This window comes from Myxine glutinosa, chromosome 3, assembly GCF_964187855.1.
Source record: "Myxine glutinosa chromosome 3, kmMyxGlut1.1, whole genome shotgun sequence".
NCBI classification, from domain to species: Eukaryota; Metazoa; Chordata; class Myxini; order Myxiniformes; family Myxinidae; genus Myxine; species Myxine glutinosa.
Genome location: NC_136263.1, coordinates 202548066 through 202561676, shown reverse-complemented (window position 1 = coordinate 202561676; position 13611 = coordinate 202548066). Strand labels below are relative to the sequence as shown.

At 45.6% G+C, this 13611-nt stretch overlaps 1 protein-coding gene across 8 annotated transcripts in view; it reads left to right on the top strand.

Moving 5' to 3' along the window:
• Window positions 1–13611, top strand: part of TMEM144 (transmembrane protein 144) — a 61494-nt gene that overhangs the window by 43921 nt on the left and 3962 nt on the right. For all 8 annotated transcript variants that reach the window (XM_078774981.1, XM_068109508.2, XM_068109503.2 and 5 more), the window contains 2 exons: window positions 8384–8503; window positions 8663–8760. In XM_078774981.1, coding sequence (XP_078631107.1) covers window positions 8384–8503; window positions 8663–8760 — 218 coding nt within the window. The remainder of the gene's footprint in view (window positions 1–8383; window positions 8504–8662; window positions 8761–13611) is intronic.

Here is a 13611-nt window from a genome sequence, read left to right as displayed (position 1 = left end):
GAGGACATAACCCAATGTAATTTTATTTTTATTCAGCCCATAATATCTGAGAATTCAATTCAATTTTGTTGTGAACCATAAGTGGTAAATTTTACTAAAGTCTATTCAGAAGCCGAGACATGCGCCTCTAATACATAGGAACAGTACAGCCAGGTTAATGTCATTAAATATTCTTGGGTCATTTAATTTTAATCGAATATTCTTGCCTTTGTGGAAAAGAAGTTACATTTTGGTTCAACAAATTGCTGTGTTATTGGGTTTTCATATGGAGACATAGGTCCTGATGCAATATGTTCAATTCCTGCATAATTGGTTGAGTATCCTGCGTCAGAGTGGCGACCTATCCATGATCGTAACTTTAGTCAAACTGCTCCGGCTCAAACAATCCTCGGTATCGTGTCTATAACAGTAATTATTATTATTATTATTATTATTATTATTATTATTTAATTATTTTTTTGTCAGAGAGCTTGGACTGTGCATATGCGTTTGTCACAAATTTGTTCAGGGTGCCGGTGATAGCTCACCATCTCTTCGCGAAGGACACCGTGGGATCCATAATGTCCACCAACTTGTGCTGGCAGGCGGAGCGCCCTTTTACCATCCATCCGAGGGACGGTACACACATTGATGCCTTGCCCCGACTGCAAAACACCAAGATGACCGTTTATAGCTCGATTGGGATTTAAACCCAGGCTAGATAGTTCACAGACTAGTGTGCATACCTCTAGAGCAGTGGTTCTTAACCTTTTTAAAGGCGCCGAACCCTAACGAAACCCACCGAACACTCGCGGAACCCCTCAAATTTGACAAAAAATTTAAGAAGAATTGCATCTTAATGCGTTTTCTGTTCTTCTTTTCGGGAGGCGATCTGGGAAATGCGTGGTTTTGTTTTGGCAAGGGCCACCCTCAAATCATTTTCGCATGCAAGCCTGCTCCTATTCTTTGTTTTAATGTCCACCAGTTTCGAAAACGCATGCTCGCAGAGATACGTTGTAACGAACGGCGTGAGGATCTCGAGGGCAATTTTAGCGATGTGAGGATACCCTTCCATTTGGCGGCACCAAAACGTTGAGAGCGTTGTTGTGCCGAAGAGTTGTTGTTGAGTCTGGCTCTGCTGAAGTTCGATGAGGTTATCGAGGTGTTGGTCGTTGATATCTGCCGTTGCAACGTCGAAAGTAAACGGCTGCTGCACCCATGCTGGGTATTGCTCTTGGTCGGAGAAGTAGCTGTCGAATGACTTTCTTAGCTCATCCAAGTGTGTGGCAATCGCTTGCTTCAGCTTCCCCGGTACAGCAGTGCCTCCAACTTCAGACTCATCTATGATCCCGCTCACGCACTCGTCCAGTAGCAAAGTTCGCGAAGTTGTCGTTCTCTGTTCGCCACCTCCACGGCGGTAACTTTTTTCGGAAAGCGCTCAGCTTTTCTTCAGATTCGATGACATTCACTCCACCACCCTGCATCTGGCAATTGAGATGATTGAGTGCGTCGAAGATGTCAGCCAGGTACGCCAAGGCGAGGATGAACTCTGACTCTTGGAAGTGCGTTGCATGGCAATGCTGATGTTCTCGCAAAAACAGGGCTAATTCGACATGCAAGGCAAAAACATGGCTCACTACCTTCCCTTGTGATAACCATCGAACGTTGGAGTGGTAGTGAAGGACTTCGAATTCAGAGCCGATTTAATTGCACAGCTCTTTGAAGATGCGGTGATTCAGAGCACGGCTTCACACTTCACACGTAACACGATCGTTTGTGATCCAATAACTTTCGTTCTCTGTTTTCGCAGTCTTTCCACCCCAAAGCCTACTTCCTTATGTAAATCTCAACTCAAAAAAACAAAAAAAAAAGACATTACCTTCTCTGTGCTCATTCGTTTATTCTTTCTTATTCGTTCGTTCGTTCTTCGACCACGTGTTTCTCCCCCATTTCCCCAGATAGATTGTCAAATTTCAATTCGTTATTTTATCGTCCATGTGATATTGTTTGATTATAGTTAGTTTTGGTTTGAATTTCCTGTAACTCGTATTTAATTAATCGTGTTCTGCTCCTCGTGTGTGGCCTTGTACTGTAGTTGTACCCCCGTCGGTGTTTTGTTAACTTAAGTGTGTTTTGCTTGGCTCTTGGTTTTTTCCCTTCTACCCCGAACATAATACTGTCTAACGTTCTAAATCCCCACCCCCCCCCCCCCCCAAAAAAAAAAAACAAACCAAAAACATTTATTTTCTTTTCTCCACGTGTACTGTTGTCTCATCCTGTATTTTCTGTCCAGGTGTGCTGTTCGCCCCACCCCCATTATCTCCTTGCCATCCACCGTTTGCCCTGTTCACGTGACTCGTGGTGGTCCCTCTCGGCTCTCCCCCCGTTGGTATTTTTGTGCATATAAGATTGTTCATAGTTCTGTTTAAATATTTTTAAATATGTTTAACCTTTCCCCTTCTGTTTTTTATTCAGTGGTATATTACAACACGCTGTTTTTCTTCCTATTTAAAAGGCTTTTCTCAATTTCCTCTCCAACTCATTCCACTTCAAAAAAAAGAAATTCAATATCTTATACGTCTCCCTCACTACATGGTCTAAATTCACATTCATTCCATCCCTCCTCCATCATCCTGAACCGGATTGCTAACTTGAAAATCACAACAAACCCAATTTGTTATCAATGTTCGTCTTTCATTAATCATCCACTTTCTAAACTCCCCTCTTGCCCCTCCCATCCAAATCCCCCCCCCTTGCACCTACACTCCGAAACTTCCCCCTTGCCCCTCCACTCTTAAACTCCCCCCTTGCCCCTCCACTCCTGAACTCCCCCCTTGCCCTTCCCCTCCTAAACTTCCCCTTTGCCCCTCCCCTCCTAATCCCCCCCCCTTGCCCCTCCACTCCTGATCTCCCCCCTTTCCCCTTCCCTCCAAAACTCCCCCCTTGCCCCTCCCCTCCTAAACTCCCCCCTCACTCCTCCCCTTCAAAACTCCCCCCCAATCCCTCCCATTCAATTCTCCCCCCATACCATTCCTCTCCAATTCTCTCTCCTCCCCCCTCCTCCTCCAAGCTGCCTCCTCCCCACTTCGTCTCCCTTCTATCTCATACCTCCACCCCCCCAAACCTTCTACTTTCCTCTGCCCCCCCCCTCAAACAACCCCTCACTGTGCCGCATCCCTTCACCAGCAAACCTTTCATCCTCCTCATCCTTCCCTTTCTTGGAACTCTTCTGCAACATCTGAAACACTATCAACTGCTCTCCCTACCTCCCCCTCTCATCCTTCATCTTACCCTACTCCTCCCCTCCCCTGTCCTGTACCCGATGCTCCCCCTCTCTCTTCATTAACGGTATGGACCTCAAACATCCGGGGCCTTCGCTCAAACCTGACTGATCTCTCCATACAGGTTGCTTCTGACAATCCAGACTTGATCTGCTTAACAGAGACTTTCCTCCTTCAAGATGTCTCTGATTCCTTAATATCTCTTCCTGGTTACTCCCTCCTCCGGTATGATAGACCTGAGCCTCGGCCTGGTGGTGGGGTGGCTATCTTTGTCAAAAACTCTCTTCCTCACTCTCCTTGCACTGCTCTCTTTCCTCCTCACCCGCAGGAGTACCTCTGGTTACGGCTTCCTCTCCGCTCCCACCTTTTGTTCATATGTGTTCTGTACCGTCCCCCAAACAGTGATGACTCCATCTACATTTCAATGTCTGACAACATGGACCAACTTCTATCCACTCATCCCAACTCTCTCTTCCTCATATGTGGTTTCAACTGTCATCATGCCACCTGGTTGGGTGTGGGTTCCTCTCTCACTAGTCATGGCACCTCAGCAAAGGACTTCTGTGACTCACTGGGATTGACACAATCTGTCAATTTCCCGACCCGGATCTCAGCCAATGGAGTATCTTCTCTTCTAGACTTGGTTATGACAAACTTCCCTGCTAATGTCTGCTGCTCTTCTTCTGCTCCAATCGGTTCTTCTGATCATGTGCTTGTCAAAGTGGACATCTCTCTGGCCATTCTCAGAGAGCCTCCTCAGCGTCGACGAGTCTGGCATTTCACTCAGGCCGACTGGGACGGTCTTCAAGCAGCCATCAATCGTCTGGATTGGTCTCCCATCTCCACTGCCTCTGACATCAATTCTTCCTGGGAATTCTTCCAAAGCAAACTGATCTCTCTCATGCACAGATTTATCCCATCTCGCCTTCAATTGTCTTACCCTTCCTCCCGTCCATGGTACACTGAATCTTGTGGTGAGGCAGTTGCCCTGAAACAACTTGCCTTTGCCTCTTGGAAGGCTAATCCAACTGAAGGAAATCTCAGTTACTTCCACCAAGCTCGGAACAAGTGTGTGTCTACCCTCAGGAGTGCCAGGAAGCACTATCTCTCCTCACTCAAGAATGAACTCTCAAACCTGTCTCCTTCCTCCAAATCCTGGTGGCGTCTGGTCAAATCCGTTTCTGGTGTTTGTTCCCCCTCCATCCCCTCCCTTACCTCAAATGGCCAAACAGTTGACATCGCACGTGACAAAGCCGAATGCCTCAACTCTGTGTTCGCCTCGAAATCCTTAGTCCCAAACCCATCTCTCTCTGTTCCCACCTTTCCCAGTCGAACCCAACTGCTCCTGGACTCTGTGTCCTTCTCTCCTGACAAGGTGGAGGAGTTTTTGTCAAACCTCGACTCTGATTCTGCAACTGGACCAGACGGCATCAGCCCACGGGTCTTAAAATCCTGCTCTGCCGCTCTATCTCACCCTCTCTCTGTTCTTTTCACCCTATCTTTTGCTCAAGGTCATCTGCCAGCATCCTGGAAATCAGCTAACATTACCGCTTTACACAAAAAAGGTGCAAAAACAGATCCTTGCAACTACAGACCAATCAGCCTGCTCCCAATTATCAGCAAAGTCATGGAATCCATCATTGCTTCGGATATGAAATCTTTCCTCTTCTCCAACGGCTTGATCTCTGATCATCAATTTGGTTTCAGACCAGGTCACTCTACTCTGGACATGCTGCTTCTGCTGTCTCAACAATGGATGGAGGTCCTCAATGCCAAACAGGAAATCAGAGCTGTCTCCCTTGACATATCAAGGGCCTTTGATACGGTCTGGCACCCAGCTCTGCTCACCAAACTCTCCTCCTATGGTATCCATGGAAATCTCCATGCATGGCATGCGGACTTCCTCTCTGGTCGTAGTCAACGTGTGGCCCTGAATGGATTTCTCTCATCTCCCCTTCCTGTTCAGGCTGGAGTTCCCCAAGGAAGTGTGCTGGGCCCTGTGCTTTTTCTGGTCTTTATCAATGATCTCTCTGACTCTCTGGAAAATCCTCTCTATCTCTTTGCTGATGACTCCACTCTCTGCCGCTCCATTCCTCTTCCCTCAGATTGGCAGTCTGCAGCCTCCTCACTCTCTGAAGACCTGGACAAAATCACAGACTGGTCAAACAAGTGGAACATGTCTTTCAATCCTGCCAAATCTCACTCTCTTACTATGTCTCTCCGAAAAGATCGACTGGACAACCCTCCCATCTACTTTCTCAACAATCCTCTCCAAGAAGTTCTGTCACTCAAGCTTTTGGGTTTCACTATCTGCCATGATCTTTCTTGGGAAAACCACATTTCCAAGCTGGCCTCCAAAGCCAGTCGCCGACTGGGCATCCTCCGTCGTGCGAAGTCCTTCCTCGGCACACCTGAGCTCCTCGCCACTTACAAGGCTTTCATCCGCAGCTCAATGGAATACTGTTCTCCCCTATGGGCTGGTGCTCCTGCCTCACACCTGGCTCGGCTTCACGCTGTTGAATCCAAAGCTTTCAAAATCATTGGAATCTCCCGCGATGAAGCTATCTCTGAGGGCCTTTCACTCACTCACCGCAGGCAGGTAAGTGGTCTTTCTGTCTTCTACCGACTCCTCTCCGGCCTTGCTCCCCCAGCTCTCTCTGTGCTCTGTCCCCCAAATATTCCTACAGGTCGCACAAGATCTGCCAGCAACCCTCTGATGGTTAAACAGCCGAAATCTCGGCTCTCTGCTCACCTTCACTCTTTCATTCCTCTTTTCTCCCGCCTGTGGAACAAACTCCCACACTCCCTTCAATCCCTCTCCTCCCTCCAGGTCTTTAAAACAGCTGTTCACCACCATCTCTTATCTTCCCCCATCCATAACCTTGATCTTTTCTACCCCCACTAATTCACCCCAGATCCACCTTGTTTGAAATTCCAACTTATTTCCTGGAAATCCTGGCAGTGTCCATATGTTTATACCTCTCCCACCCCCCCCCCCCCCTTCACATGCCTCCCCCCCTTCACATGCCTCCTCCCCTTCACATGCCTCCCCCCCAAAGCCCTCTCCCTCCCACAGATCTCTCGATGTCTCCATGTCTCTCGGTCCCTGCTCTCAAATGTTGTGTTTGTGTCCTTCCCCCTCTCTCCTCATCTTGTCTACCGCTCCCGATGTTATTTGTTTTATGTGTCTGTTTGTCTTTCTGTGTGATTAATGTTCGCTCTTTCACGAGCCTCGATCTTGTATACAAAAAAAAAAAAAAAAAAAAATTCACAGTTTCAACGACGATTTTCAGAACATTGGCCAGTTTTGGAGGCAGGGTTTTTGATGCCAGCGCATGTCTGTGCAGGACGCAGTGCATGACGATGATGTGTGGTGTATCGGCCTTCACCAGCGCTCCAAAACCGGAGTTGCATCCCAGCATGGCTGAAGCTCAGTCCGAGCAAACTGCAGACACCATGTTCCACGAGAGGCCGTTGCTTCTGAAGAAGTCGTCCACAAGCTTCTTCATGTCAGCTGCCTTCGTCGTTGTTGTGAGAGGCTTGCAGAACAAAGTCTTCCTTGATCTGGTCTCCTTTGACATAACGCACAAATAAGATGAGCTGGCTCAAATTCGAGACGTCGGCGGTCTCGTCGAGTTGAAGGCTGAATTCCGTTGGGCTCACGACTAAATCTGCAACTACCTGGGCGAGGATGTCGTCGCTCATGTTGTCGATTCTGCATCTGATGGTGTCATTTGAGAGTGGAACGAGAGACAACTTGTTTTCAGCAGCTTTTCCCAGCATGATGTTGGCCATCTTCAATGCGGCCGGTTTGATGAGTGTCTCGCCATCGGTGTGCGGTTTGCCCTGCTTTGCGATCAGGTACGCAACTTAATACGACGTGGTGAGGATCGGTTTGTCAATTGGAACGAAGCCGAGAGTGGGCAAGGTAGCACTTGCGTCGAATTGGACTCTCTTCAATTTGAATTCATCCAGCGTTGCGTCTTTGTACTGCCCCTGACCGTGCAGTTTTTTTGAAGTGTTCCTGTAGTTTTGCTGGTGCTAGGCTGGAGTTGCTCAACTTGACATTGCAAAGCATGCATTGAGGACGCTGACTTTCGTCCTGTTACATCAAACACCTGAACCCGTACTGCACGTAATCCTCCGACCACTTCCTTTTTTTACTCGACATATTGCAAAAAAAAAAAAAAAAAGTAACAAACTGATCTTAATTGAGTTCGGGCAAATAATTATATGACAAAAATTAAAAAAGGAACATGCTTAAATATAATCAGTACCCCTCTGTAAACAGCAATTTTAACGAAGAAAACATAACTTATAGTTACGATGACGGGATTTATTATCTACTCGACTTTATGTCACCTCAAATCCCATTATAATATTACATAGAAAACTGCGAATTGTTAGGTTTGAATTGCGACCAAAGGAGTTATATCACCTCCACCTAATTTTCTGAGTAATTCAATCATATTTTATAATCACCATCCTCTTTTGACTTTGATATAACTCTGAACCCGCCCTGCATATCCACAAACATTTCCAACTTACTTTTCAATTAATCAGTAACTCCAAAGTAAGGCGCGACCAATGACGCACGGCACACGGCAAGCTAATCGAGGCTATTCACTGGAATTTCTGAACACCTGCAAAGTCCATAATCCAGTAAGTAAGTAAGCAAGTAAGCACCATCAACAGAATAATTTGCAAGTTGCTCATTGATTCACCTTACTACAGTCAGTGTGAAACAACTTATCATAAACACAGACCAGAGAAACCATGAATGGGATGGGAATACAATTACAAATAACATTTCCATTCGTTCGTAACATACATAGCAAAATAATAATAATATTAATAATAAGCGTAATTACACATAGATTCAAAATTGATACAAAACTAAAAAATAAAAAAATAAAAATTGCAATGCATTTGAGGACCTCCGCCGAACCCCTGAGACTGGCTCACTGAACCCCTGGGGTTCGGTCGTACCCAGGTTAAGAACCACGGCTCTAGACTATCCTTCCGGCCTATATCTCCTTACTTTGTTTCCCATATAAGAAAGTAAGTTGTTGATATTTACTTCCGTTTGAAAGTGAACACTGAAAGTCTGTTTCTCGTTGCAGATATGGATTACATCTTTGCCGCATTCAGCGGTATATTCATGACGAGCACCGTTTATTTCCTTATCTACTGCGCAGTCATGAAAAACAATCCAAAACTTTACCCGAGAGCGATACTTCCCGGTATGTGTTGAAATCGAAGTTAAAATCAGGAAATTGACAGGTGATGATGACTCGTTGGTTTAAGTTCTTGGAAATGTTTTCTTTGGTCTCTAAGTGCCAGCTTTTGTTCCTCATTTGCATCTTCAAACTCCTAACAGCCATTTTCCCGGATGCAATCAGGTTTCACTTCAGGAATCATGTGGGCTATTGCTGATATGGCCTGGTTTTTGGCCAACGATTACTTGAGCCCTCCCGTGAGCTTTCCGATTATCACAGCCGTAAGTATTGTTGAAAGCAGCAGCAGCAACAACAACAATCGCCTCTCACAATAATTTACAATATGAATGAAATGAATGAATGAATGATCGTTTTAAGGCCATTTTCCCCGCTAGAGCGAGCCCCATGCCTTGCGGGCCCCAGGACAATCATGGTTCCCTGTTTGAGGCAATGTTTTTATGGCCGGATGCCCTTCCTGACGCCAACCCTTAGTCGCCTCTTACGATGTGCAGGGATACGGTGTACCTATTCTAAGCCGGGGTACACACCGGGATCATTCATCCCAGCAAGCTGGTACTTAATGTGCCGACCTCGGAAGGATGACAGGCTGAGTCAACCCCCTGGCGTTAATTAAACGATCGACCGGGATTCAAACTCAGGATCCTAGGATCCCAGGCCGGCACCCTAACCTCTAAGCCAACACCAGGCTTATATACAATATTCAGCAATAATTTACAATATTCACCATAAATTCCAAGATACAAGACATTGTGTTTGTGTAATTTATTTTGTGTGCTCCTCATTCCTTAATCATCAATATTATAAACGACACCGTATAAATGGGAAGTAACTCAGTAAAATATCAGTCAGATCTTGTTACAGAGAAAGGTATTCGGATAAGGTCCAATAAATCGGATGACAAAGTATGCACCTTCGACCATCTTCCTCATCCCGTAATCAAGAATGTGATAACGATGGTATATCTCTACTCAATAAGATGACTGAGAGACAGAGATTTCTGCTGTCTTGTGGACAATTTATTTCACACTTGCTAGTACAAATTAGTCACATACATTTCATTATAATAAAACACTCTGGACGTCCACACAGGTTCTCTCGCACTCGGAGAGTTCTGTCGACTATATAGTTGTGTGGTTTCTGTGATGCCAAGGAGAAAGAGCAGAAGGGTCTTACAAGGTCACCATAGTTCATTATGTTCCCAGACAAGTTGACGCCACAGTCCAGATGTATCCCATCATTTCACAGGTTGTTGACTGAAAATGTACGAGTAGGCAGGTTTCGAAGGAGGACAAGAGTGAGGTATGAAGTTATCTGGACGTTGCCTGAGGTAAGAGAGGGATCTTTCACTTTAGCCAGAAAAGTGTTTATAGCAGGTCAAAAATGTCACCACACAAGCTTCTCTCTGCTCTAAGTTCCAGCACCGTTTCATTGTAACTTTTTCCAAAGCTCATCTTCATTATTATTAGCATTTCATTTTAATGGTTCCAAGTAAACACACAAACTAATAAATATGTATCAGTTATACTCTGCATTAAAAAAAGGCTTCCAATTACAATTTTAGCTGCGAATGAAACTCACTCACAAAGACATTATTAATTCTTTCAATCATAAAGAAGTCCATCAAAAAGGACTTCTACAATTGTCATCATGAAGTATAACCTATTGTTTTTACAATTCTGAATATCGGTCTGGAAGATCTGTGATAATCCCGAGTTTGAAGAGATGAATCTGTATTATAAATCAGGAGTGTCTCCCTGTCCGTCCATCCCTCGAACTACTCACTCAGCTTTGGGGCTAGCCCCGCCAAACCTTTTTGGGTCCCAGCAGGTGTCCTAAAGCGGGTGGGAGGTTTCATAAATTTCTCAATACAATTTTGATTTTTAGTTTCCATCTGTACGCGGTGTTACTTTTCCGCCCTTGCTCGCCGGAAGATTTGTCTGTATTGGTTATCATGTTACAACAGCATTTATGTTGTGTTTACCTCATGAATGTTTGTAACATTGTATTTTGTTATATTAATGGTATGGTATTAATTTATGATTGGAATGATGCCATTTGAAATGAAAATATGGAGAGATTGAGTTTAAAAGAGAATGACGAAGTAATGTGACTGTTTCCACCCGTGACATTCTTGGATTCGGCATTTTCAGTTTCGCTAGTCATTCACGAACCGGCTGTCCATGGCTGACGTTTGACTGAAGGTGGCACAGGAATTTAGAATTTATTGGTTTCTGGTTTAGCATTCTCCATTTCCTACCCATATCATTCATGAACCGGCTGTTGATGCCTGATGTTCGACTGAAGGTGGCACAGGAATGTGAAATTTATTGGTTCATGGTTTGGCATTCACCTTTTTCGCATTGTCTGTTTGCATTTGGGCTCCCAAATGTGCGCAGCATGGGTACCTTGCTAGTTATTTGATAAATCAAGATGTGACTCCATAATGTGGAACCTCCATAATGTGGCAAGAGATAATCCAGCAACAGAGATGACAGGAAAGCATCGGTAAAGTTTGTCATTTGTTGTATTTTGGAGAATAGCATGGAAGAGTAGTTGCACCCAAGCCTTTCATCAATGGTGTCACACGTTGTGGTGCACGGAGTGGGTATATCATGGGGCAAGCATACAACAACATGCATTTTAAGGCCATTTTCCCCGCTAGAGCGGGGGTTAGGCTTGCGGTCCCCATGACAATCTTCTCCATTTTGCCCTATTTTCTGCATCTCTCCTTGTTAACCCCCTTGCCCGCATTTCTTCTTCCACCATCTTTAGCCAAGTCTTTCTCGGTCTTCCCCGTCCTCTACTTCCTTCTACATTAATTTCCATCACTCTTCTCAACCAGTCACTTTCATCCTTCCTCAACACATGACCAAACCATCTCAACCTGTTCCTCTTCACAGCATCAATCAAAGGCAATATTCCCATCTTCTTTCGCAATTCATCATTTGTCTTCCTCTCTCTCAACGATACTCCGCACATCCATCGAACCATTCGCATTTCCACCCTTTCCAGCCTTCGTTGCTGCTCTACGTTCATTACCCATGTCTCGCTCCCATAAATCATAACACTTCTCACACATGCAGCATACACCTTTCCCTTCAGCTTCAGCGACACTCTCCTCCTCATCAGCACGCCACTCAGTTCCCGAAACTTCTTCCATGCACATCTCACTCGAGCAACCGTTGCCGAGTCTGATCCACCTTCTCCATTCAGCATGTCTCCCGGGTAGCAAAATGTTTTCACACCTTCCAGCTTCACGCCGTCTCCAAGATCCAACTCAACATTTCCTCCATCTGCAGCTCCCTCTGAGCACACCTTACATTTGAATGTAGCTGCCACACTGGTAAATGACCCTCTCAGACCACTACATTTTTGATGAACCCACTCAGCGCACATTGTACATTGAATGGAGTTCACTCCGACACCCTTCCTGCACACAGCACACGGCCACTTCCCAGTTCTTTACACCTCACCACATGCTTTACCACTTGCCATCACCTTCGTCTTTCCGATATTCACCTTCAGACCTTTTGTCTCCATACATTCCTTCCACTTGTTCATCTTTTCTTTCAGTCCATCCATACTTTCCGCAATCAACACCAGATCATCTGCATACAACAACTCCCATGGTAAACCCTCCTTTACGTTCTGAGCCAGCACCTCCATCACAGCTACAAATAGTAGTGGACTTTGTACCGACCCCTGATGCACTCCCACCTTCACCTCAAACTCACCACTGTTCCCGTCCTTCGTCCTTACAGCTGTCCGCGCTCTTTTGTACATTGCCATCATTACTCTGATCAACCATTCCTCCACTCCTAACTTCCTCAATGCCCATGTCAATACTTTGCGTGGAACCCTATCGAATGCTTTCTCCAGATCAACAAACCCCAAAAACAACTTCTTCCTCTTCTCCATGTACTTCTCATGCAACTGCCTTACAATGAAAAGCGCGTCTGTCGTTCCTCTTCCTGGCATAAATCCAAACTGCATTTCGTCGATCTTCACTTTCTTCCTTATCCTCCTCTCCAACACCCTTTCCAATACCTTCATTCTATGCTCCAATAACTTTATCGCTCGGTACGAGCCACACTCCAGAGGGTCACCTTTCCCCTTGTATAGAGGGACGAGGGTACTCAGTTCCCAACCACTGGAATGCGGCCTTCTTTCACCACCAGATTGCAGATCTCTGTCATTCTCTTCACACCCCAACTTCCTGCTGCCTTCAACATATCTCCCACAACTCCTGTCGGCCCTCCCGGTTTTCCACTCTTCATTGCTTTTATCGCTTCCTCAACTTCCTTCTCAGTTATCTTCTCTGCCGGTCCTAAAACTGGGTTACTCTCTATGTTGCCATCCCATTCATTCTCTGTATTCAACAGCATTTCCATATATCTTTTCCATCTTCCTTTAATTCCATCTGGGTCGACAACGATTTGTCCCACTTCATCCTTCAAGCAACTCACCCCCATCACATCACACCTCTCTTTCGTTATGTGCTTTGCAATCCTGAATACTGCTTTCTGACCCTCTTCCGAATCCAAGCGTTCTCCGATCATTTTCCTACATGCCTCCTGCGCCTTTGCTACCTCTTTCTTTGCAGCCTTCCTGGCTGCCTTATAACTTTCATGCTCTGCTTTTTCTGCTCCCGTACCCTTCGCCTTCTGCCACTCCTTGAACTTCTTCCTCTTCTCGTCAATCCTCTTTCCAACTTCATCATCCCACCACCATGTTTCCGAGTGCCTCGGTGGTCCTTTTGTCCATCCACATACCTCACCAACGGCTCCCAACAGACTAGCTTTCATTGACATCCAACCACTTTCAAGCTCAACCACATTATCCTCTACCCTACTCAGCCTCTCTTTTAATGCCTCCCTTACTGTCACCTCTTTCAACCTCCACACCTTCATTCTCGGTTGGTACTTCACCCGCCGAGCTCTCCTCGCACCTTTCACCCTTATGTCGCAGACAACCAAGTGGTTCTGTGAAACAGCCTCCTCCCCCGGGATCACCTTCGTGTCCCGGAGGTGCCCCCTATCTCGCCTACGCATGATAAGATATTAGAAATAGATATTAGAAATAGATATTAGAAAGAGATATTAGAAAGAGAT